We start from the raw sequence: 24,481 nt of genomic DNA on the forward strand, positions 1-24,481 counted from the left end.
AATAAAAGTAATTAAATAATCACGAGCGTTACGTCACGTTATCTCCGCGCTGTGAGCGAGAGAGAAAGAGAGAGAGAGAGAGAGAGAGAGAGAGAGAGAGAGAGAGAGAGAGAGAGAGAGAGAGAAAAAATCATACCCTCCTCCGTTCCTCGAAACAATCACCGTTCCTTCCGAAAAAGAATTTGTTTTTATTTACAAACACAATTGTCATGATTTTTCGTCTGTGCTTTATACAGATGGCGAAGATAGACGTAAACAGGAGTGGAGGGAGAGAATCCTTAGGAAGTAGCAATAAAGGAGTATAGAGACGATAAGGTACTCGAGAGGGATAATAATAATGGGGTAAGAAATTCATGAACGTTAAACCCGTTGTGTTATAACTCGCGACGATAATATTGCTCGTTCTGTCTTGCGAATTAGCGAATGATATCTCGGCGATATAATGATTACTTCTCCTCGAGCTTCCTTCCGCGTTGTTTTTTTTTTTTTTACAATTTGGCGCCCGCTCGCGTGTGTGAAGAGAGAAATTCACTTTATTTTATACGCTGCTCGCGCGCCTCTTTCTACACGGGCGGCGCCTGCGTGTGCTGCAAGCAGCCCTCGACATTCTCCGGCCAGTCGCAGACGTTCTCGTTGGGGTTGAAGACCAGATTCACGGGACAGGGCATGTGATGCTTGCGCTCGCCCTCGCACATGTAGTACATCGTGCAGTCGTTCTTGTCCGCGTGGTAAGATATATGATTGTCCTCCTCGTCGCACATCACTTCGTTCGCTGCGGGGATTATTCGGGTAAGAAATGACGACTCGTTCGCGGCGACACGCGAGCGCGCTCTCCGTCGTGAGCAATAAAATGTAAATTATATGTCTGGGTTACTTACGGTCCTTGGTGGTGTACTTTCCGTTTCTCGAGGTGCTCTCATAAGGACCGTCGTATTCCAACTTGACCTTGTAGCCCTGCAGCTCCTTCTTCATCGCCTTGATCAGCGGATACCTTCCGGACCCGCAGGACCCTCTGAAGTCGTCCATGTCGACCGACCAGATCATCACACCCCCGAAGCCCTCCTCCTTCAGCCACGACATCTGCAAGACGAACGTAGTCTCAGATTCTGAAGATGCGTATTAACGCACAAATGTCTCGCTATACCTTGTTAATGAGACTCCTCTCGTCGTCGAAACCGACCCACTGGTCGTCCCTGTAGGCGAACGGTACTTGCTGCTCGCTATCCCACACCAGAGTCGTGTTGTCTTCGTTCAGGAAGCTGCAGACCTATTTAAGAGATTACTGTTAGTCGCACGAAACTTGAGGGAAGGAGTTTCGATCTTCGAGAACGTACAACATGAAATATGCGAAAGAATGCATGTGTGTACTTGATGCAAACCAGCTGCGACACAAGTCACGTCACCGACATTACCGAAAATTACTGGGACAAAACAAAGTTCAAAAATGGAAGAAAAAAGAATGGCATCGTAGCGCACCTCGTAGTAGGACAAGAATCCGGACTCGTTGGTGAAGTTACCCGCCACGCCGCCGCCGGAGGCAGGCGCGCCGATGTCGAACTTCTCCTTGTCGACCAGCGTGAAGGATCTTCCGTACGTGGGCATTCCGATCATGAGCTTCTCCTTCGGCGCTCCTTGCTTCACCCACTCGCGCGCGCTGTAATCCTACGAACGAGGAGAACCTCATAGTCGCGGCCATGTTGATCCTAACGCACACACGTCCTCGTTTTCATACCCACCACTGTCAGCTTCTTTTGATAACTGGTAGCGCTCTCCAGAGGGTACAATGGGCTGTTGTGACCGACTTGTCTCTCCCATTGGCCGTGGAAATCGTACGCCATCACGTTAATGAAGTCTAAATACTTGGATATCTCGGGGACGTCGTATCTGGAAAAATGAGGACTTTTTTAAATCCTTAACCGCTGCAAACAATAACTTCCCCAATATTCTAACTTCGTCTGATCTTCAATAATAATAATAATTAATTCTTTGCACTCGAGGAATATTTTACATTTCCTTCCACCAACTCGGCAATTATAAATGTAACTTGTCATGAAAAATTTACGATTGCTTCTTAATTGGGAAAAGCATCTTATCGAAACTAATTACATTTTACTTAACTAATTAAATTCTTGGAAAAAATTATGAAAAAGGATCTTTATCTTCAAATTTTTTTCATGTCAGCACAGCTGGCATTCCGAGTTGCCAAAATAAACGTTCATGCCAGCTGTGCTGGCAAAGGGTTAAAGACTCTCCCATAGGTGAAATTTCACCCCATGTGTGAATTTTATTTTGATTTTATTTATTAAATTTTAAATTATCCGCTGCAAACAATAACTTCTCCAATATTTTAACTTCATCTAATATTCAATAATAATAAAACATTTAATTGCATTCGCTTGATCTTTCTAATTTCTAAAATAAATAAATATACTGGGATGAAGTTTCACTCATGATAGCATTAACTTGATGTTTTTTCGATGATATGTAGCTTTTAATTCTTTGATAGGCTAGAATTCCTCTATATTCTATTCATTTTTTGTGGAGAGGTTGACATGAAGTTTGATTTTCAACTTCTCGTGCCGCGCTTATTTGGATCCTGCTCGACATTAATTACGATCACGCGTCTGGGATGGATTTACCCCGCGGCGATGGCTTCAAAACTGGCAGGTACTGCGGCTGACAGAATTAACTTTGGCTGGCCGGAACTCTTCGCCTCACCCTCGAAAGCCAGCCTGAGTTCTTTCAATAAATTAACGTAGGCGCTTCGGTCATCGGCTCCTCTGTAAAAGGAAGGTTTTGAAAGGTCATTTTTGGTAGAAAACACGAAAAACAGGTGCGATTGTATTTATATTCCTGTTTTTTTATGATATATTAATATATAATTTTTATGATATATTATATATATATCGTAAAAAAGTGTTATATTTTTAGAAGCACTTTACGTTAGTCAATTTCTGAGATTCAAGTGCGAAATACACACCTCGGGTATTCCCAGTCGACATCCAATCCGTCGAATTTATATTCTCGCAGAAAGTCGATAGCCTCGTAGACGAATTGGTTCATTCGGAAGGTATTGCTGGTGAGTTCCTTGAAGGGCGTCGAGCCAAACGCCCACCCTCCGATCGCGAGCAGAATCTGAAAATATTTTCATGTGTTTCTCCCTTGTTCTCGCTGAGAACGACGACAACGATGATGTTGCAAATAATATTGCGAGATCTGTGAAAGTACAAAACGACGGATACCTTAATGTCCGGATTCTTGTCGCGGAGTGCGATCAACCTGTGATACATTTCAGCGTCTTTGTCGCTCCCTTCGGTTAGCAGGTGCTCCTTCAAGGTGGCGAACGCGTACACCACGTGAGTGCAGAGAGTCGGGTCGATGTCTTCCGGATTGAATCGTCCCATTCCTGGCCTCTTGTGCGACCAATTAGTCAGGTAGCAAATGGTCTGTGCTTCTCTCTCTGCCAACGCGCAAGAAAACCTTCACTATCGCCCCAGTTAATTTCTACTTACGTAGACGAATTTGCTCGATCGCGGTGTCTTAAATACTCGGAAGATGATCACGCGAATGAAAGAATGTTCGCACATTCAATCACGCGCACATTCAATCACGCGCGGTACGAGGGAAATTTCCGCTTCAGCGATTACATTACGTAGGAGTACCCTGAATCGGAGTGTTGATCACGAGTTGCGTAGACTTCTGGAGCTTCTTCGATTTACTGAGGACTTCCGAGACGGAGACTTTGTAAGGCTCCGGCTTCTTCACGATCGTCTCCGTGATGGTGGTGGCAACCGCGCTCCAGTCGATATCCTTGGCACTGGAGCCCCGCGAAATACCTCTAAGTTCCTCGCGCATCGCACCGATCAGCGGATATCGCACATTCCCGCCGCAGACGGTGCCGTTGAAGTCGTCCATGTCGACCGTCCACACCATCGCACCGCCGTAGCCTTTGCTCTTCAGCCAGCGCATCTTGTTTCTCGTGGACTTCTCGTCGTCGAAGCCGACCCACTGATCGTTGTACACCAGATAAGGCACTTTCATCTCGTCGTCCCAGACGTAAGCGGCGCCGTTGTGCAACATTTCGCAAATCTAGAGACGCGAAGGCATGGGATTAATGTCGGGCGACCTTAATTGGAGTGCGATCCTTATGCTTTGTGAGACTTGTCGCATCTCGCGTGCGTTTTCTATTGAGATCGTTCGGTCTCGCCCGAAATTCCCCGTGTTCCCTTTTCCTTATTCTATAAATTTCTATTTGTCGTACTCGCATCTTCTCCTTGGCGAAAGAATTTTCGAAATTTTCTCAATTTATCACACGCTCGATAGAAAAGCTCGCCGCGAAGGCGAGATTGGAAAGTACCTCGTAGTAGGCGAGAAAACCAGACTCCTTGGTATACTCGCCGGCTTTCCCGCCGCCGTTGGCCGGGGCGTGCACGCGGAAGTTGGCCGGGTTCGAAAGGGTGAAGGACCGGCCGTACGTGGGCATGCCTATAATGAGCTTTTCTTTCGGCGCGCCGAGCTTGACCCACATTGTGGCCGCATTGTCGACGCTCAATTGTTTCTGCCACTCCGAGTCCAATGACGAGGCGTACAGCGGGGCGTTGTGACCGGTTTCTCTCTCCCACTTGCCGTGGAAGTCGTAGGCCATGAGATTGATGAAGTCCAGGTAACTGATCGCGCGAAGAAGAGCATTGACGTTGAAATGATGAAGAGTACCATACGCGATACGCGACATTGGGGCGAGAGCGCGAAGCACGACAGAGCGTGCCGATTCGATTCAGAGCACTACCGTGTTTCCTTTGCGACTAGTGAGCAGCAAGGGCGATTTTAACGCAAGTTGAATGTTAATTTATGTCGGTAAGTAAGTTTCTTCGGTGTCTTTTGGTTAAATTTTCGACAGATAACAGCGACAAGAGCTCTTGAGAAATGTTCGCAGACTGCCTAAAAAGTAGCCTAAAAAGTGCCGTAGCGTTCGATTCGGCGGTTCAGTTATCTCGACACGGGTTTGCAGTTCCTCCGAGAGAATATATACCTCTATTGTGACCAATTCTCCAAATCTACCTAGGAACTTATCTCTCTGTCGCACCTCCACGCGACAGTTCGCACAGTGTCGTACCTCGCAACCGCGGGCACGTCGTATCCACTCTTGACGTTGTCAGGCCCGACCGGCACCGCAGCGGTCAGCAAGAGACGCGGCTTCTTCCTCTCCTGTGCCTCCGCCTCGAAGGCCTCGCGGAGCTCTGCGAGCGGCACGAACACGATGAGAAATGGGCCCGCGAGTCGCGCGGCGTGATGGACGCGCACGAACGTGCGGCGAAAATGTCAGCTGCGGCACGCGCGCCGCGTCTAACGCGCCGCGGCTGTCAGCCGCGGGCTAATAAAACAACGGGGGCCTTAACGGCCTTTAATCGAGGATCGGCATCGCACGTGCGCGTCTCTGACATTTCCAGCCGCGTGGAATTCCGCGTGTATGCCCTTTGAGAGTCGCGAGTCTACGTACCCTTCAGCAGCAGCACGTAGTTTTTCTTGTCGTCCCCACCCTTCGGGTATTCCCAGTCGATGTCAAGGCCGTCGAAGTTCCTGTCTCGCAGATACGGTATGGCGCTGTAGATGAAGGTCTGCCGGGCGTATCTCGTGGAGGATACGTCCTTGAACTTCTGCGTGCCGAAGGACCAACCACCTGGACGCGCGCGCATGTGCAAAACACAGGGGACACGTCATGGTGGTTTTATAACGGCGGTGACTTCGTACGGCGGCGTTAGAGAGGATCGCCGGTGGTTATCGTCGATAATGGTTAATAACGACCATAGGGGCCACGTCGATAATCTAGTTGTAATGCGCGTTGAGAATCGACGATCTTCGACCGCGCTTACCTATCGCGAGCAGCACCTTCACGGACGGGTTGGCTTTTTTCAGATTCACCACCCTCTCGTACAGGCCGGTCTTGCCGTCCTTCGTCTCGTCGTTCGACTCGAAACTGGTCAGTTTGTTCTTCTTCAGCCATCCGAAGGCGAAGATAACGTGGGTGCAGAGGTCAGGTTGAATGTCCTCCGGCAGGAATTTGCCGATCTTCGTGCGATACTGAGACCAATTCGTGTAATAGCACACGAGCTGTGGGCGGAAAGGACGCGGGGTTGTTAATGCCGGGGGATCATCACGCGGCGAGCACGACGGTACATTTTCCATTTTCAGATAAAGTCACATTCCAGTGGCCGAGATCATTCTCAAGAAGACGCGCGAAGTGTGTTGGATTACGCTCAGGCTCGATTAATCCTTCAAGGCTACCAAGGCAAGGGTGAAATTTCACCCCATGCGAATTTCTTATCGTATTAAAAAAAAAAAGAACGTAATCACCCTGACAATTTTATATCGTAGATATGAATTCGCGCTATCAGTATTGACAACATTATGACACAAAACAGGGTCAATTCTCGCTTTATACTTTGCTATGAACATAACGAGAAAATTTAACTCGGGCTGACGGTAGACTTTTGAGGATTAATATCGCTGCGTGCCGCGTCCCCGCGAGCAGAGAGAAAAGCCGCAGCAAAAAGAAGCGCGCACAAAGAGCGAGCGTCAAGGAGTCGATTCGAGCGATTAAATCAATTACAGCAAAGGCGCCGCGCAGAAATCTCACGGTATAATTTCGCGACGCTAATTCACCGTTCTCTTTTTTTCCTCTCCTTTTTCCTATCGTCGCGCAGATGAGCCGCGCCGATCCGCGCGGCGCGGCGCGGCGAGTGAACAACCTCGGGACCGACGATTCCGTCGACTCGCGCGAAGGCGCGTAATTAACGCGCGACCAATACGAACGTTCCGAGAAACGATTTGCATGTCGCGCGACTGCCTCTCGTCGTCATCAGCGTGTCGCTCGTCGCCGACGACGCGAGAGCACGCGCGCGCGCGCGCGCGCGCGTCTCACCCACCTTGTAATCGCTGGTCTTGCCGGGTTGAAGCTCGTTCTTCGAGCTCTTGTTGCTGACACGATTTCGCGTGACCTTGAACCTGTTGACACTGGCTGAGACCTCCTGATCGCTCGAGATCGACGGCGCGGAAGTGGTCGGCCTGCGGAATCTCTTCCTCGCACCTGCGACAGCACACACACGCACACACACACACACCTTCGAGAGAGAGAGACCGATGAACAATCGCCGGATAATTACGTAAAGTAATCGCGTTCGATTCCTCCACGGCTGCCGATTGCGCAACGCGCAACCCGCACGAATATGTATTTCAGCGTTGCGTAAGATTTCGCGCTTACATTCTGCCGCGGAACTTCTGCGGCCGCTGCCTTTCACCCGTTAGAATCGATTACGCTGGGACCGTTTTGCATATGGCGCAACGCCGCGCAACGGCGACGTCGGCCGGGCCCTTTTGCGCTTTTTGGCCCATTGTATAAGAGCCGAGCTTGCGCTGCTGCAACGGCGATTGCCGGCGATTGACAAGGCTGCTCTCGCGCGCGCGCGAGCGCGCGCGAGCGCTTTGACTCACCGATAGAGATCGATGGGACCGATCATTGGCGGATCATTTACGTAATGAACGGTGAAGAAATAATTAGCCGCGATACCGTCCGCGACGTCGGCCGCGTTCTGACGTAATGTCTGACGTAAATTCGCGCGGCGAAGCAACGCGCGTCACGTTGCCGATCAATCGGCCGATAGCCGATCGATGATGAATCATCGGCACAGCTTCGGCACGACGAAGCACCCAGTCATCCCCCGCGAACGCTCGCGCGCGCGCCTTTATCCGGCCGAGTAAAAATTCAGATCGCTCGCTAATGGCCCGAGCCCGTCACGATTTGCCGAGCGATCGTTACAAAAGATAGACACGCCGCCGCCGCGGACGAACGAATGCGCAAATCACAGGCTACCTTCGGTGTGCTGGAGGAGGCCTAGAAGCAGCACCACCAAGCAGACGAGCAGCAGCCTCCAGGTGGTTCTGCCGGTCGATACCTGAAAAGAAAGTGAAAAGGCGGAGATAGCGCGGCAACAACAGCTAAGCACAACGAGAGTTTGGTGAGTTTAATGCACTCGCTCGCACCGGCTCGCGGCGGCTCGCGGCGTGCGTATCGCCTTCGCTCGAGCATCGTCGGGGGAAACCGCGACGAGAGTCGACTGAAATCGATCTCGGGGTTTATTATTAGACTCGCAGTAGGCGGGGGAGGGGGGGGGGCGGGAGAGGGGGAGTGTCCAATTAACAGGATATTCCGCTGACTCATTTGCCGAGATTATATCTGTGATGAAAAACAAAAGTGTGTCTGTTTTTGGTGCTCTCTATACCTTCCACGTGTGTGTGTGTGTGTGTGTGTGTGTGAATGGGGAAAAGCAGCGGAGGAAAATTCGATATCCTGAAGGATGCAGAATTATTAATGAGCGACGACGATAGATTTTTCTCACGCTTTCGTGATGTTACTGAATTTCGTTTCTCTTTTTCAGGGCGAAGAACGGTCGTGAGATATTATAGGGAATTCTTTCAGTTTGATCAAGCAACGACAGCTTCTTTCCTCGCGCAGCTCGCGTTTCGTTTTCGTCGCGCATCGCCAACGACAGCTTGAAAAGCCGTTCGCTTCGCGCGCGTATTCTTTCTTGCGTGTAACTATGCACGATAGGGGTTAAAGACCCGGCGAGATACGGTTCTCCGGTCGCGAGTACTCACGTCTGCCGTCGCGCTTGGCGGGGAGAGAAATTTAGAATACGTATCCGTTTGTTCGTACTCGCGATGCCTGACAAAGGCATAAGCGGCGAAAGTCGTTTGCGGTTCCGACAATCAATTACCGTGCGATCGCGGATTGTTCTACAGAAGCGGCAACAGGGATCACCGGCTTCTCCAGCGGTGTGAAATGAATCGGCAGTCGGGCATCGCAGGAATTTCGTCGGCCGATCGCTACTTCGCTGAATAACGGCGTTTCACGAGAGATCACGCGAATGCAGCCTTGAAAAATGCAAAATAATGAGAACACCGGAGAGAATTTTCGCGCGTTCTCGTTGTTCTCATTTCGCTTCCTGCATTTCTCGCATTTTCCGGCGCATACGAGTCTGCTTCATTATTATTAATTGCGACAACTCCCTCCACCATTATTAATTCGCTTATCTCCATCTCCGTAGAGAATGCTGTTTGATTCTCTTGATTTTCGCGATTGCAAATGCGATCGCAATTTATCAGCACAGATCAGAATGCGAAGGCGCTCGAGTCGCCAGGCGTTTTCCTTTCATGAATAAATATTTCACGACTGCAAATAATACAATGCGAGGCTCTTGAAGTATGCGAAGAGGCACGTGATACAAAGCGACGCACGTCGCTCGCTCGTCGCGCGGTGACACGTATGCCGGCTAACGATTCAATACGAAGCAATTTTCGTTGGCGTTCGAGAAATGCAAATGGCGAAAGTGGTTTGCTCAGACAATCCATTCGTCGGAACACAACACGAATAGTTAGCGTAGCTATGAAACTCCGTCGCTGCTTCGACTCGAGCAACGTCGAACGGACGCTCGTAGAGACGAGTGCAGCCAACGGAGCGTGGAAAACGCTCCGGGAAAATTGCCGAACGCTCGCGTGCTTTTCCGAAAATTCGGCCGACGGAGGAGAGATTTCGGCTCGCGCGAGGTGGAATCGTTTATTTCGTCGCGATTCGAGGCAAGCTCTACGCCGAGAAATTCCACGAGGACTATTTAATCGGCCGTCGTGCGACTTTGAAAAAAGCGGGCCCGCGTTAGTAATATTATTCTATGGCGTCTATCGCATTCGAAGCCGTGCGATAAACGCGTTAAATCATTCATGTAGAAACGATAAAAGTTGTTTCCAGCCACAATGTGCATTACGTGACTCATTCCGCGAAGGTGGTAACCGGTGTGTGCGCGAGCGCGCGAGGATCCGATTACAGAAAAAAATCGTGGTCCGGGAGAAGGAGAGAGAGAGAGAGAGAGAGAGAGAGAGAGAGAAACGGCGACGGGTCGTAATCGTAATCGTTCCTCGGCGACGTAACGGCTTGAAAACCTGATTTTTTAATCTGGAAAATCCTTCCTTCTCTATTCGTGCGCTAATGGAACCACTAAAGCACGAAATCAATCTCACACACACACACACACACACACACACACACACGTGCGCGCGATCGGAGCCTCAAATTTGCAAGTGAGACGCGAGGTATTTACAGCGCTCATCGGAATAATTGCCTCTCCTGCGCGGTGCGCTTAGTCATAAGGACGAGATTGCCGGATTGTTCGCACGCTAATTGTGTTTTCGCTGCCGGTGTTCCCTGGCGCGTGAGATCGCGGATGGAAATAGCGCTCCATCGCGTCTCTTTTTTTCTCGTTCTCTCTGCCCTTTGCTCTTTTCTCTTTAGAGACGGATAGATCCGCGTGTTCTATCCGCGAGAGAGGTAATGCGCCGGCGAGGAGCGGTCGTCCTCGCTCGTATTAATTATTATTGCAAACGGCAGGAAAGCGGGACTCGGGCACTTTTTTTTCGAGGCCATGGCCGACCGGCACCTCGTGAAAGAGAGTGAGAGAGAGAGAGAGAGAGAGAGAGACGAGCGGTATCTCTTCTCCTTCTCTCTCTCTCTCTCTCTCTCTCTCTCTCCTTCTTCTTCGTTGTTCTTTCTTCCTCTACTTCCTCCGCTTCTTCTCGCAAAAGTGGCGTGCGCGCGATCGGCCATTCCGGCCACGAGCCTGGAAAGTTCTTAACCTCGTGAACCTCGCGAGCAGCGTGGAGAACCGCTGAATATCATTACGCGACACGGCGACACTTAATGATATTCGCAGCGTGGAGCGCCGCGGCGGTTCCCCGCTTTTATGCCGGGGACGCCAGCCGGAGACCCGTTCCTGAGGAGGTGAAACTTCTTTTCGCGGTGCGCGGCGCGGCTTTATCGAGAGCGACTTTATTGGCCGGCGAGCTTTATCGGCCTTTATATCCGGCTTATACGACGCTCGTGTCACTTGAGGTTTCTTCTATACGCGGCTGATGCGGCCTTTCGCCGAGTTTAAGATGCGAGCCGCGGCTCTAAACACGGCGAATTATCTCGCAGCGACTTAGAACACGTCCAGCGAAGAGGAGGACCGCCGTCCCCGGGGAGGCATCGAGTAACGGTAACGAGCTTGTAATTTACACTTTGTGACATTGATGGCTGCGATAAAGTGAAAACGCAATTATCTTCTTAATCATTCTGTTCCGATTTCACTTTAGACCACGAACGCGCGTCTGTGTGTGCGAGTTAACTGGCTTTATTAAGCGCTCTCTTAACACGTATAATCCTTCTATCGATACGAATCGCCCACACCGGGAAGAAAAAAACCAGTCTTCCCGGTGAACGCTCTGTGAGGACCGCTCGAATTTAAATGAGAGATGAGATCTAGAGAAGCATACTTCGCTCCCAAGGATCCATCACGCTCGCAATTAGCGCTCCTCGAGAGAGACGTCTCTCTCTCTCTCTCTCTCTCTCTCTCGACTGAAGAAGGTGCTGTTGTCGAACTGATCACGCCGCGGATCTGCCATTCAAATCTCTCGCTCTCTCGCGTCGTGCACGAGCCGCTTTCTGTGTATCCCAACACACGTGTCTCTAAGCATCATTCATCTTCCGTTACGAGGAGGTCGACCTCGGTCGCGAACCCGAGCGAGCGAGCGAACGGCCGAGAGTAACACGAGAACAACGGAGCCGCTCCACATTCGCCGTGCTGCCCGCTCCGGATTTTGCTGCGCAATTGTGTCGCGTCGTACGAAAAATTAGCTCCGGCCCCCTTCTGCTCCTTTCTTCACCTCTCCGCTCATTGTTGCGGCGGTGTCGCCGTAAAACGCCCGTCGCTCTTGAGAACGTGAGAACGACTCCACGTTATACTTCCGAGCTGCCGACCCGCTGCCGTCGTTGGCTCGCTCATATTAGTCGATTAATAAAACGGACGCGCGGCGGAGATTAACGTCGCCCTACACTCGCGTCTAGATATGAAACTCGCGATGCGATTTTCTCTAAGAATCGCGACGAGTGCGATGTAAGTGTAACGAATGGCGATATCTCCTTGAACGACGACTTCGAGTGGCGTGTGATTTTTAATCGCCTATTAAGGCGAAAGGTTGCGACAAGGCTAGTCCGGTTACGTATCACATCGTGCGATCGTGAAGAAACGAAAATCACGGTGTCTGAGAGTAAATCGTCAAATCTCGATCTAAATTCCGCGACTTTGTTTCGGTCACACAAGTCACGATTCTTCTAAACTTCAAGCGACTTGGCGCGATTTCTGGCAGCAATGCTTCTTGCCAAAAATCGTGTCTATGACTTGGAGCGAAAGGTCAGAGGTTGACCGCCACAGCAGCCATTGTGAATCGCGTCTTAAGCGTCACGATCTCCCGCGGCGCAGGGGAAACTTCTCGCCGGAAATGACGCTAAAGTCTCGGGTAAGCCATAGCCGAATCTTACAGCCGAGGTCGTCCAAAGTTTAGCTTCAGACACTGTACGAATCATTCGCTTCGTTCACGAAAATGAACTTAAGACAAGCCGGAATATACGAAATGCGACTTGAGGCAGTAGTCTCAGATAGGATTTCCAGATGACATTTGGACTAGGAAAAATAATTTACTATCTCTAACAAAACTGTTTAGTTGAGGCATTTTTTAACAGCAACCAAATATCTTGTTTTATATAACAAAATATATTTAGTTGTTTCAACAAATATATATTTTTCTGCTTTGTTCTCTGGACCAAATGTTTTTGTTCTTTGACTTCATATATAAAAATTAAGCATCTTAGTTATTTTATTCATAAAAATTACATAATAACGAAATATTATTTTACATAAACTAAAATAATGCCCAATGGATACTATTTTGTCTTTCTGTGCATTAAAATTTAGATTTTATATATTAAGAAAAAAATTATAGTATTTTTAACAAAATTCATATAGTTAAAGCTTTTTAGTTGGTATAACAAAAGTATTACGTTATACGAACAAACCGTAATCAAACACAAGATATTTGTTTACAGGAACTAAACAGTTTTGTTGGGCATATTTTAACCAAATTATCTTGTAATTACAACAAAATTTTGGTTCACGTAACAATACATTTTTCCTAGTGTGGAAAAGATTGTCCTTCCTTTTAGCAAAAATTGTCATGTCTTGCCGAAGGACGCTATTTGCCCTTTGGAATTTTCTTTTGCTCGTCAGATACGCTGCTATAATAACTTAATCACTACCTAGTGACACATAAATAAAACACATGTATAAAATGTATAATATAATCAGCCAAAAATTGACACATTCAGAAAGATAACGGACGCACTTCACCCTTTTTCCTCGCTCATCAAAATTTTCGCCCGTGGCTTTCCCACCAACTTACAAATCTGACAACCTCTCCGTCCGCCTTGAGGCAAAGGGCTATGGGCCGGTTGTTCCAACTTGTTGATAAATTAAACTGATAGCTAAATCAATCGTTTATCTTTGTTCTCTCTGCAATTTAAACGAAGACGGACATATGATTTAACTATCATTTGACTTAGTTACAAAAAGTTAATTAACAAGAAGCTGGAACACCTAACCGGCTCTAAAGGCTCCTCAGCGAGTCTATTGTATGTATATCGCGGCTGAGTCTCCAGTTTCTTCGCGATCTCTCGACGAGAGCGCGTTCTCGGGGATCTGCATGCGGCTCTCTTTCTCTCTCTCGCCCTGCAGCGCCGCGACGCGACGCTACGCGATGCGACGCGCGGTGCATCGCGTAGCGCGACCGGTGGCTGGCCGAGAGAGAGCGGACCGAGAGATTTCTATGCCGGACTTTTAGAACGGCCCCCCTATCGCGCCACGGTGCACAACTCCGTCGTGTTATATAGCCAGTCAAGTATCCGTGACTTGGCAGGATGATCATTTCTAACATTCCCTACGTCGTACCGCCTACTATCCGCCGGTACCATTACCACTATTATCGCCGCTACTACCACACTAGTTCGTCCTCCTGCCCTTTCCCGGCCCGGCCCCCCCGGCTGCGCGTTCGAGCTCACCGGCTGGCATCCCCGGTCTCTCGACGGTCGCGAGCACGCCGAGAGCTTCCATCCGGCATAAATCTCGATTTACGGATGCTCGCGGTGTATCGCATTTCCTCGAGGTCTCTTCTTCTAGGCGGAGGGGAGAAGAGACGACGAGACGCGACGACGATCGGTCGGGAGAAACGCGGCTGCTGAGAGCGGCTTTCCTCTCGTGATGCACGCTGGGTGAATCTTCGTCGCGATAAAAGCGACTTCGAGCTCTGCTTCATATAGAAAAGTCGCGGCGCGGATTTATCTTTACGGCGCGGCGCTTCTTACGGCGTTCCGTGGAGCGTTCGATATTCATATCCGTCGAGTGAAAGCGCTCACTCGCTCGCTCGCTCACTCGCTCGCTCGCTCGTTAGCTCGATCACGTGAACGCGCACGCGTTACTTTTGTCAAATGTGTCGGCCGTAAGTGGAGTGATCAATCGCGCAGATATTCCGTCCGTTTCCGAGTCGGCGCGACCGACCGATTAATGCAATTTCGTGGTCCGCTCTCAGTCGCGCGATGCCGCCGCTCGTTTGGATAATCCGATACGACCGCGGCTATCTAATTAAAATCTCCAGGTGTATAAATCTCTCTCTTTCTCTGTCTCCGTCTCGAGTTTCTTTGACCTCTCTCTACTGCGAGCCGGTCGTGATGCACGGCATCGCCGAAGATTCATCGGCTAATAAAATATGCCGCGAATGGAACGCTCGCGCGGAGCAGCGCGGCGATATTCGATGAAACGCGGCAACAAATTGTCGAAGCGGCGAGAGGAAGGGAGAAGAAAAGAGACGACAAGTTTTTCGAAGTCGAAGTCGGATCGCGAAAAGTTGCTGCGACGGCGGCGTGAAGACCGGCGGCAGGATTCGCGAGTCGGCCGCCGCGCTCGTCCTCTTTCCGTCTCGGTCTCGCCGTCGCGGCCGCCGAGAATCGCGGCAGGATGCAGGCGGCGAGTCCTGCTGGTCGATTTTGCGGCGGATTCTAGATCAGCGCTGCCGTCCATCCGTGAAAATTTCACTGACGCTGCGCCTGCGTACGCGAACTTGGGGATTTTCGAAAGTTGCCCGCCGCGTAAAGGTACGCGCCCGCCGTCTAATTGTTGATTCACCGGCGGAGCGAGAGAAATCGATTCTCAACGTCGTCCATTAAGGCGCGGGGGGAGGCAGGGGGGGGGAATGCAATTACGCTGACGATTATGCGTGAGACGCGGCACGGTAATCGGTCACAATGCGCGTTTTCCCTTTTCTTCGACCGACGCGGAAACCCACGTTGCGATTATCGCCTCTCGATACGCGTTATTGTCGATCCCCCTCCCCTCTCTCTCTCTCTCTCTCTCTCTCTCATTGAGCGCGCGCGCGCGCGCTCTTTTTATCAGCACAGCGAACGACCGCGCGTTATTAATTCATCTCCCGAGCGCGTTGCATCCCGCAGCTGTCACCGCGCAGAGCGCGGCAGCTGCTGTTGCCTATCTATATGTGCGGCCGAAACGCCGCGCATTTATTAGCGAGCCAAGCCACACGTCAGCATCAGTTTGACAGTATTTTTATTTTTCAAATAAAAGAATAATATAGGGATGAAATTTCACCCATGACAGCATGGACGTGATTTTCTTCGGTGGTAGCGTATTCAATCGGGTAATCCGACGTCCAGCGCGTGACTCACGCACGACTTTACGCACAGCGACGACGACGAACAACAATAACAACAAATGCGTGGAAGCGCGAGTCGCGAGATGCGCGACGAGGCGCATTCCCGGCCGGCCGGAGCTTTCTTCACCGTTCGTGCCACGTTGCTCGTTACATTTACCTGGTTTACACTCGAGCGCTCTCATTCAGCCTGCGCCTGCGGTTATAACTTCGCTGCCCTTGCGGCCGCGCTCGCCGTGGGCAGGCCTGAGATACGACACACTTCAACCTCCTGGAACATTTGCGCTAATGACGGCTCGTAATTTTCACAGCATCCGACTGAGACGCGCGGTCGCTGCGCGATGCCGCATCGGCACACACCGCAACACCGTTCGCGGTCCGTTGTTTACACGGAGTGATGGTTTCATCGCCGAAGAAAGTGGCGCGGCGAGGAGTCGCGCGTAACTGTTATCTCCGTCGAAATGCCGGAGATGCGATTTCGTTTAGCCGAGATCCGCGTGCCTCGTCCGGCTTCTCGCGCACTAGGAAAAATGTATTGTTGCGTGAACCAAAATTTTGTTGTAACAACAAAATAATTTGGTTAAAATATGCCCGACAAAACTGTTTAGTTCCTGCGAACAAGTATCTTGTACTGACTACGGTTTGTTCGTATAAACGTAATACTTTTGTTATAGCAACCAAAAAGCTTTAGCTAAATGAATTTTGCTAAAAATACTATAATTTTTTCTTAATATATAAAATCTAAATTTTAGTGCACGGTAAGACAAAAGAGTATCCATTGGGTATTATTTTAGTATATGTATTGTAAAATAATATTTCGTTATTATGTAATTGTTGTGGATGAAATTACTAAAATGCTTAATTTTTACTTACAAAGTCTAAGAATACAATCATTTGGTTCAGAGAACAAAGTTTAGTTGAGACAACTAAATATATTTTGTTATACAAAACAAGATATTTGGTTGCTATTAAAAAATGCTTCGACCAAACAGTTTTGTTAGAGATACTAAATTTTTTTTCCTAGTGCGTCTCATTCCGCCGAGTCGAGCGTCTTCGAGCTCTTCAAACGCCAGCGAGTCTCGGCGAGTCTCCAGCCGAATTTCTCTCAGCGTCGAGTATTCGCGTCGTCGCAACAGCCACGATTCTCAGCCGTTCTTCCCGCCCGCTCAGTTTCCCGCTCAGTATTCCGCGAGTTTACGCGCACAGCTTCGTCATTTTCCGCGACGCTTTCTTACTCCCGCTCGAATTCCGGAACCTCCGCTCGCGCGCGTTCCTCATTGAATTGCCGTCGTCGACCTCTTGCGCTGAATACGAACGTTTCCGCTGTGCGGTCATAAGCGAGCGAGATTGCCGTTAATGCAATCACCTCGTCAGCGATTGTAAGCCCGAGGCGCTCGATCGCCTTCCTCTCGACTTCGGTAGGCACCTTCTCGCGCTGCGAGACCAAAGCGCTAGTTAACAGGTCAAAGTGAAGATGAAGAGAAGCCGTAGGATCTATCGGAAATAACATCTGCTCTCCCATCGCACATCACGCATAACTGTCGGCTGTGCGTTTGTGTATTCGACGAGATCTCCATCATGTCGATAACAATGAGATCTTCCGGAGAAAATTGAACAAACATGGATCTCTCTCTCTCTCTCTCTCTCTCTCTCTCTCTCTCTCTCTCTCCCTCTCGAGCGACGAACAGTTCCATTTCTCGTGTTCTTACTTTGCAGGGCAGGGGGATAAAATTTGCTCCTTTTCGCGAGGGCTCATTTTTCCGCGAGTCTTCCTGAGGCTTCTTCCGCGTCCATCTCCGTCGCTCTCGTCTTGCTTTCGAGCTTTCCCGCTCGCCGTCAGATTCTTGCGGGTCGCCGAGGTACATTTCACATTGCATTACTCTCGTAGTGAACGCCCAGGCTCGCGGCTTCCCTCCTCGCCGCCGCTTTACGTTTACCTCCTTCGCGCACGGCTCTCGAAAGCCTTGCGCTCCTTTTCCACTTCGCGCTCTCCATTCTTTTTCAGCGTGGCCGCCCTCGGCGCGTTTCCAACGCGTCGTGACACGGCGAGCCGTTACATACTCGCGCTGTGATTGCAGTTTTTGCAAGCCGAGTCGGAAAAAGATCGGCATTATTGGACGCGCGTATCGAGCGGAGAAGCACGAAGCTCGATTTGCACGGCTCGTTATTCCGCGCAACTCGCGCTCGCGCGCATTCGGGACGAATGCCGCCGTCGTCGCCATCGCCGCCGCCGCCGCGCAAAAAAGTGTAAAGCATTTTTTCCCCTCTTCCTAACTTTCGCGAATCTCCACCGCTCGGCGGCGCGTTAATTTCTCCCGCCGCAACTTGTCTAACAGGTCAAAGCAGAAATTTCATCGACAAGTGTGTCCACTCGCGTTACGCGGCGATCAGCCGCCTCTCGATCGATCGATCCTTCGAATCCCAAACGAGGCCGATCAATAATGCATTAACATCCGCCGCGACAACCGTGATAGAATGCAATCCGGGTTTATTGAAACGGCACGAAAGTTCGCGGTGAAACGATTATTCGTGACACGAGGCGCCTCAGGAGACATCGGAAATCTACTTCGGGTCGGCCGGTCTGCGAAAAATTATCACGTCCTGCGTAATCGCACATTAGACTGCCTCTCGGCCTGCTCGTCAAATGAAACAGAAAACGAATTGTATTGCGCGATTGAAAGGAAATGTTCATTTTTTATAGATAAAATTAGCAACTTCCGGTACTTCTTCGGATCCATCATCAACGAGAACTTTCTATTTTCCTTTCAGTGCACCGACGGAGAAAATACTGCAATCTAATAACATGTACTAATCTGCATATTTTCACACTGAAAGAAGAACGTTCTTTTTCAAAGTTGGGAAATCCGTCGTTAGCACCGACCGAAAAATTAGTTTCGATCTTTATATATTTTCCCTTCAAGGCACTCCTCCCCCCTCCCCACGTGCAATTTGCTTTGTTCTAATATGTCGCATGCATTCGCCTTCGCGAAAACGTGATCGCCTCCCGACGCCGATAATCCGTGCTCGGCGTGCTCAGATCGCAGAGGCGCGCGCGGTAATGAAATGTAAATCGCAACCTGATTCGTCCTGAGCGACGGCGACGTCCGTCATGGAGTTTTACGGCCGAGCCGGGCAATAATTCACGTCGCGCGTCGGCTCGATTATGAAAACTCGCGGAGCCGAGGCGCTCCCGCGCCGCGCCGCGCTGGAAGCACTAACGGTAATTTGCGCGCGCTGCACCGCTGATGTAACAATTACTAGAAGTGCCGTACGCGCGCGTGGAAGAGGCGTGCGGTACTTTAATGAGACGTGACTCTCGGTTTCGCTTCGGCCGCCGCGACCTTAGGAACGCCTCACCTTCGCGCGTCGTGATTTCTTTTCGGCGAGCGCTGGCGACGCGCGAATCTCGACGACGACGATATGACGATCGACCGATCGATCGCTGTCTCTTCTCTATTAGGCCGCCGCGCCGGCAGGCAATTTACACGCGTATCCTCGTAACAAACTCGCGGCCGGCTCGACAACCGTGCCCAGTTTGCGCGTGTTCTCTCGCCTTATCTCGCATCTCGCAATTCCGCGGTGAGCTGTCGGCGGAATACGTTTCGCGGTGTGACGGCTCTGTTATATAAAATTGCCTGTCGCGCTTGTATACGTTATCGTGGAAAAACGCGCCGTGCGAAGCGTGAGGGCGAGAGAGGAGATTCTGCGATTCCTGAAGCGGCCGGAGCTTCATTGTCGCCCAATTAGCGGCAATCCCCCAGCGGCCGCCCGGCCGCCAGCGCGCTCGTATCTCTCGACTTTCACCCAAATTTGAATTTTGCGCGCGCTTGGAATGTTCTTACGGGACTTTAAAGCGCAGATTTATTAGCCTCTAATTAACGCTTAACCTGGAATCGGGTGAAAGCCCGGGACGTGGAAGATAAAAGCCGCCTCTGTTGCGCTTGATCTTAGACTCGTCATTATTAGTTACCGCGCCGTGATCCGTCGCGTTCATTCCCGTATGCAAATGATGTATCTTCGTTGATTGGACTCGCACGCACGTGCCGCTATGCCGTTTCGCGTGAAATCTCAGCTCGTCGATATATAAATATCGACGCTGGTCCTTTAAATTTGGACCAACCCGCCTCAAGTGCGATCAAGTTCTGTTCTTGAGAGCAGAAATGAGGAAAAACGTTGGAAAAGAGAAAAGAGGGCGCTTTGAAATCGCAATTGTATCGACAGAAAATTTTATTTATTTTTTTATTATTTATTCGTTCGCAGATTGTGCGTTACTGAAGAAAATAAGCGCTGCGCGCATTATCGAGCGCAAGTAGACGCAACAAGCGCTGCGTCTTCTTGCGTTATCAAGATGTCGGAAAAGAAATATGGCGCTTTCGTGTCTCTCGTGTCTTGCAGCGGCTTCTAAATTTCGCCGCACGCTCCGGGTGCTTCCGCTATCGTTCGCATCGGCCGTTTTTCCACGCGGTTTCCTCATTTCCCGCTTCACCGCTCGTCCTATCGTGCAATTAGAACGCGAATCGTCATGTATGTAATACGCCACGACGTGGCGTAACGTCGCGCCTCTGTCCTCCAGTCGTTCAGGAACAAATATATAAATGACGGGCACGCGTTAAACTATTTTACGAGCGCTCGAAGGCGGCGGAGAGGGCTCGCGCTCATTAACAGCCAATTAACGTTTAACCCGCGCGCGGTTCGGGTGAAAGCGCCGGCGCGGCGGTGAAAAAGAAACTATCTATTATTCCTCTAATCATTTCCGTTAGTTCGTACGTTTCAATGGTTACGCCGAACTTTCCCGAAGTACAATCTATATTCTTAACGTTTCTCATGGCTCGACAATTTGTTCCCCGCTTCTTCGGGAAACTTTCTAATTAAACAGTGCTTCGCGGTGACGTTGCGCGATGCCTGCAAACATTTAAACGCCGTTCTTCGCAAAGATACATACATACATACATACTACGTAGGATCAAATACACAAAAAACAAAAGAAACAAATGACGCTAGACACGCGTGACACGTGTACTTCCGGATTTATTTCGCTCATTCGTGCGACTTTCGTCCTGGGGACCTAAGGATGATCGCGCGACCCTTTAGCGCGCGAACTTGAACGGCGGAGCTTCATGGGATTTTTTTAAAAGAACAAGAGAAAATAAATAGGTTTCGCGGGATCGCTCTGCGACAATAAGACCGTGACGCTTCGACGGCAACGACGACCAAGTTTCGCGTCCTGCGCTTCGAATTCGATTAGCGTGCGGACGAGCTATACCGCAGTGAGTCCAACTTCGCTTTCGCTTCGAATTGTCTCTGATCGTAATCATTTTCACAATCTCGGATCATCTCGAAGAGTCGCGGATGTTCCTGGTGATACCCGCCGTTGGACTTATGATTTTAATCCCGCGACTGCGATTCTTCTCATTCCAGTCAAATTGCGACTTTCTTCCGGACGTCATTTCAGCGCAATCATCTATTGATCAAGGTAATTCTCATTTCCCGCAATCTAACGTACCTTGGGGCGTCCTTACGTATCCTTGGAAGCACCAACAAGTGGACTAGAGTCTCGTATCCTGTTTTATTCGTATTCCAATACGTATTCCAATCGATTTTCCTTCTTGAAGATTTATGCCGACAGTAATTCTCTACTCATTTCTGAGATAAAAACACGCAGTCGAACGACAGCTCCATTCGATCATCTTCGATCATTTTGGAGTTCTTCAACAACGGGTTCTTCGATGCCTCGAACAATCAATCGCGGCATTATTTCGCGCCGCTGCGATCATTTGCGGCTTAACAACCTTCCGTCAGATCGCAAATCTGCGTTAATTTATCTCGTCAAACCCGCGGGAATAGTCCCGTCCCACGACATTTACACACAAGACGTTACACACACGTCATTACGTGTCGCCGTTCTCGCCTTGTCTTGGAGATATCTTAGACGGGGCACTCATTGCCGGAATAAAAATATCCTTTCCTCCGCGGCGTCTAAGCACTCGTACAAATTAGTTTAGCAATCTTAGGCTATCTCCAACACTGTCAAGTGCAATTACATTCACGCGATCGACGCCTGCGAGTGTAGCCGCGCGATTTCGGCGAATACATCGCCGATTACGCGATAAAAGTAATTAACAGCGCCAGGATAGACGGCATCGGTTAATTGCGTTCGTCATCCGCGATCTCAAGAAGCCGATTAAGATACATCGGTTTGACACTAATTAGCACGCGGAAGAAAATTCGTGTTGATAGAATTATTCATCAACGCAGTAATTGGAATAAATCTTCTCAATTCAATAGTAATATCATTATTCACTAAAACTAAAACACATAAACGGATGCATTCGCAAGTAAATGCTACTCGTTTCAAGGATTTGATAGCTTTTTACATTCGCAAATCTCTATCACACAAGTTCATCATAAACATCAGATTTACTCAAGAATATTAAATTAAAACAAGAAAAATAAATTATGAAATAAAGAGAACCGGCTTGTTCTCTGCACAGAATATAAATTTCACGTAGTATCCTTGAGAAGAGGATAAATTCTATTTTTGAATACAGAGTAATGAGCAAATGAAATAAAAATAAAATAACAAATAACAAAAATAATAATAATAATAATAATAATAAAATAAACCAAGTAAGCGTTTTTCTCAGCAATAAAATGATATTTTTCTCTATGTGATGCTCGAGTTATCGAAACAAAATGTATGACGTATCATTCTCAGTAGCAAACATCGCTATGAGATTACCAGAGAATCCACTCCAATCATGACGTCGCTGGCTATACAAATACGCTGCGATAAATTCCAAATTAAATTTGGTATACACACACCCAGTGTTAATCCTTAAAGGCTATCGTGGATGAAATTTCACCCCGTATACGAATTGTGTTCCGATCTTATTAAATGTTAAATTCTTTAATGTGCAATAATAATAAAACATTTAATTACAATTTAACCTTTTTATTTCTAAAGTAAGAAGAATATGTTACTGGGATGAAATTTCAACCATGATAGCACTAGCGTGATTTCCTTCTAAAAGGTTTCAAGGATTAAACGAAGGCGCCGCGACGGAACTGTTGACGAAACGTGCATCTCCGAGCGCGTTTATCGTGCACGCACCGTTCGTGGCTGCATCGGCTTGGTTCGGTAACACCATTTCAGCACGAGCGCGGTTTCGCCGCTTTTCCATTCCGCGGTGGCAACTTTTCTAGTCGCTCGCTCACTCGCTGCTGCGGAGCTCACTGCAACGTCGTCTAATTAGTGTAAAAACGCATTGCCACACATCGCGCATTATTGCAGCCCGCTATCGGTCGAAGACCGATTCCTCTTTCTCATCTCACGATGCTCAGAACGCGATACGAAGAACCGCGCTCTCTCGCGTATCTCTCGCGGCTAGACGAAACGCGCTGATTCTCGGCGATTTTTCTCCCGCGTGGACAGAACTCGTCCTGGCGTTTGAACACACAGCGAGCGCCTCGAACATATTAAACGTGGGAAACATTGACGCGGAAGGAGCTTGTCGGCTGCGAGAACACTTTGTGGGATGGAATTCATTACTTCTCTTTTTCCTTCTCTACCAGATGCGCGGAAGCTCTCTTCGTGTATCGCTGTTACGTTCCTCCGTTGTCTCGGGCACTTTTTCTTGCGCGACTTCGAGTTTGGAAGGGACGGGAAGATCCCTCGGAATTTCGAGCGAGCGGAATCGCTGGGATATTAAGTCAAATTAGCTCTTGATTTTGCGCGGCGTCACGCGAGATGAATGAAAGGTATCGGTTATTGAATGTTTTCTACGACAGTAGGAGAAACAGACCGACATTCGGGACGGTCCGTGCGTCGCACGCGAGCCGCTTTCTAATGTAAATTGTATATCCGCGCGCGCGCGCGCGCTGATATTTCGATTGATATATCATAATCTGCTGACATTGAAATTCGAGCCAGCGGGAGCGAGCGCTGTCTTTCGCGACTATATTTGGAAGAAAGTAAGTTATATCGGAACTTATATAAGAAAACCACCTCGCGCGCGCTCGCGCATATTCGCGGACACGTCTCCCACGTTTAAACGCGTAACGAATTTTAATTTCGAAATGACCCACTTAGGGTGGAAAAAAAGTCTACCGTTCGCGGGCGAACGTGGCGAGCCTAATTTTTGGATAAAGTTCGACGGACTTTAGTACGCGAAATCAGGCCGATAAGTCAACTATATTGCGTCTAAGACACAACTTGTCTAACACAGTTTATCAACATCGACTCGTGTGTCGATTATGTGACGTGACGACGCGATCATTTTACGCGATGCAGTAGAAACTCTCACGGTAGAAAATATTACAACGCAAGAAGTAATTTCGCGCGTGATGAATTTTAATTTCGAGTAATCTTTCAACTTTCGATGCTTGCAGCAATCTTTCAGGCTCTTCTTTCGATCGCTGCAGTTTTTGTTTCGCACGAATCTCCCCGAACGTCGTGAGTCATTGGGATATCGTCGGGATACAGGCGTTGATTTTCCACGCGCGACTTCATTTTTCGCATTCGTTGCGCACGTATCGTCTTGCAAAACAAAGGCGACGCACGCTCGTTATTCCGTGTGCGCGGTGTGGACGACGCGATGCTGCAAGAATAACGCGAGGGAAACAACGCCTGACACTTACGGCGTGCGGCGCATTGGGCAATCTGAGAAAAAATATATATATATAAAGAACAGCACGTACCGTCGAATTTCACTTTCCAAGTTAATTAACCTTGAATGACGCGCGAGATATTATCGATATATCCGAGTAATACTTTCGTAAGAAAATTTATCGGGACACAGACGCGCTTCCGGGGAGGCTTCGTCGAGCGCGACCCAATATTTCGCAAACG

At 49.1% G+C, this 24,481-nt stretch overlaps 1 protein-coding gene across 1 annotated transcript in view; it reads right to left on the bottom strand.

The window, feature by feature from the left end:
* Positions 1–476: 476 nt before the first annotated feature.
* Positions 477–24,481, bottom strand: part of Cht7 (chitinase 7) — a 32,022-nt gene continuing 8,017 nt past the window's right edge. Inside the window, exons 2-16 of the mRNA XM_011141238.3 lie at positions 7,868–7,949; positions 6,924–7,084; positions 5,871–6,108; positions 5,498–5,677; positions 5,114–5,237; positions 4,358–4,667; positions 3,663–4,089; positions 3,243–3,460; positions 2,981–3,135; positions 2,640–2,780; positions 1,737–1,884; positions 1,477–1,662; positions 1,145–1,267; positions 879–1,080; positions 477–772 (exon numbers count right to left, since the gene is read on the bottom strand). Of these exons, the coding sequence (XP_011139540.1) occupies positions 564–772; positions 879–1,080; positions 1,145–1,267; positions 1,477–1,662; positions 1,737–1,884; positions 2,640–2,780; positions 2,981–3,135; positions 3,243–3,460; positions 3,663–4,089; positions 4,358–4,667; positions 5,114–5,237; positions 5,498–5,677; positions 5,871–6,108; positions 6,924–7,084; positions 7,868–7,949 (2,904 nt within the window). The 3' untranslated portion in view covers positions 477–563. The remainder of the gene's footprint in view (positions 773–878; positions 1,081–1,144; positions 1,268–1,476; positions 1,663–1,736; positions 1,885–2,639; positions 2,781–2,980; positions 3,136–3,242; positions 3,461–3,662; positions 4,090–4,357; positions 4,668–5,113; positions 5,238–5,497; positions 5,678–5,870; positions 6,109–6,923; positions 7,085–7,867; positions 7,950–24,481) is intronic.

The sequence above is a fragment of the Harpegnathos saltator genome, unplaced genomic scaffold, assembly GCF_003227715.2.
Source record: "Harpegnathos saltator strain DR-91 unplaced genomic scaffold, Hsal_v8.6 scaffold16, whole genome shotgun sequence".
NCBI classification, from domain to species: domain Eukaryota; kingdom Metazoa; phylum Arthropoda; class Insecta; order Hymenoptera; family Formicidae; genus Harpegnathos; species Harpegnathos saltator.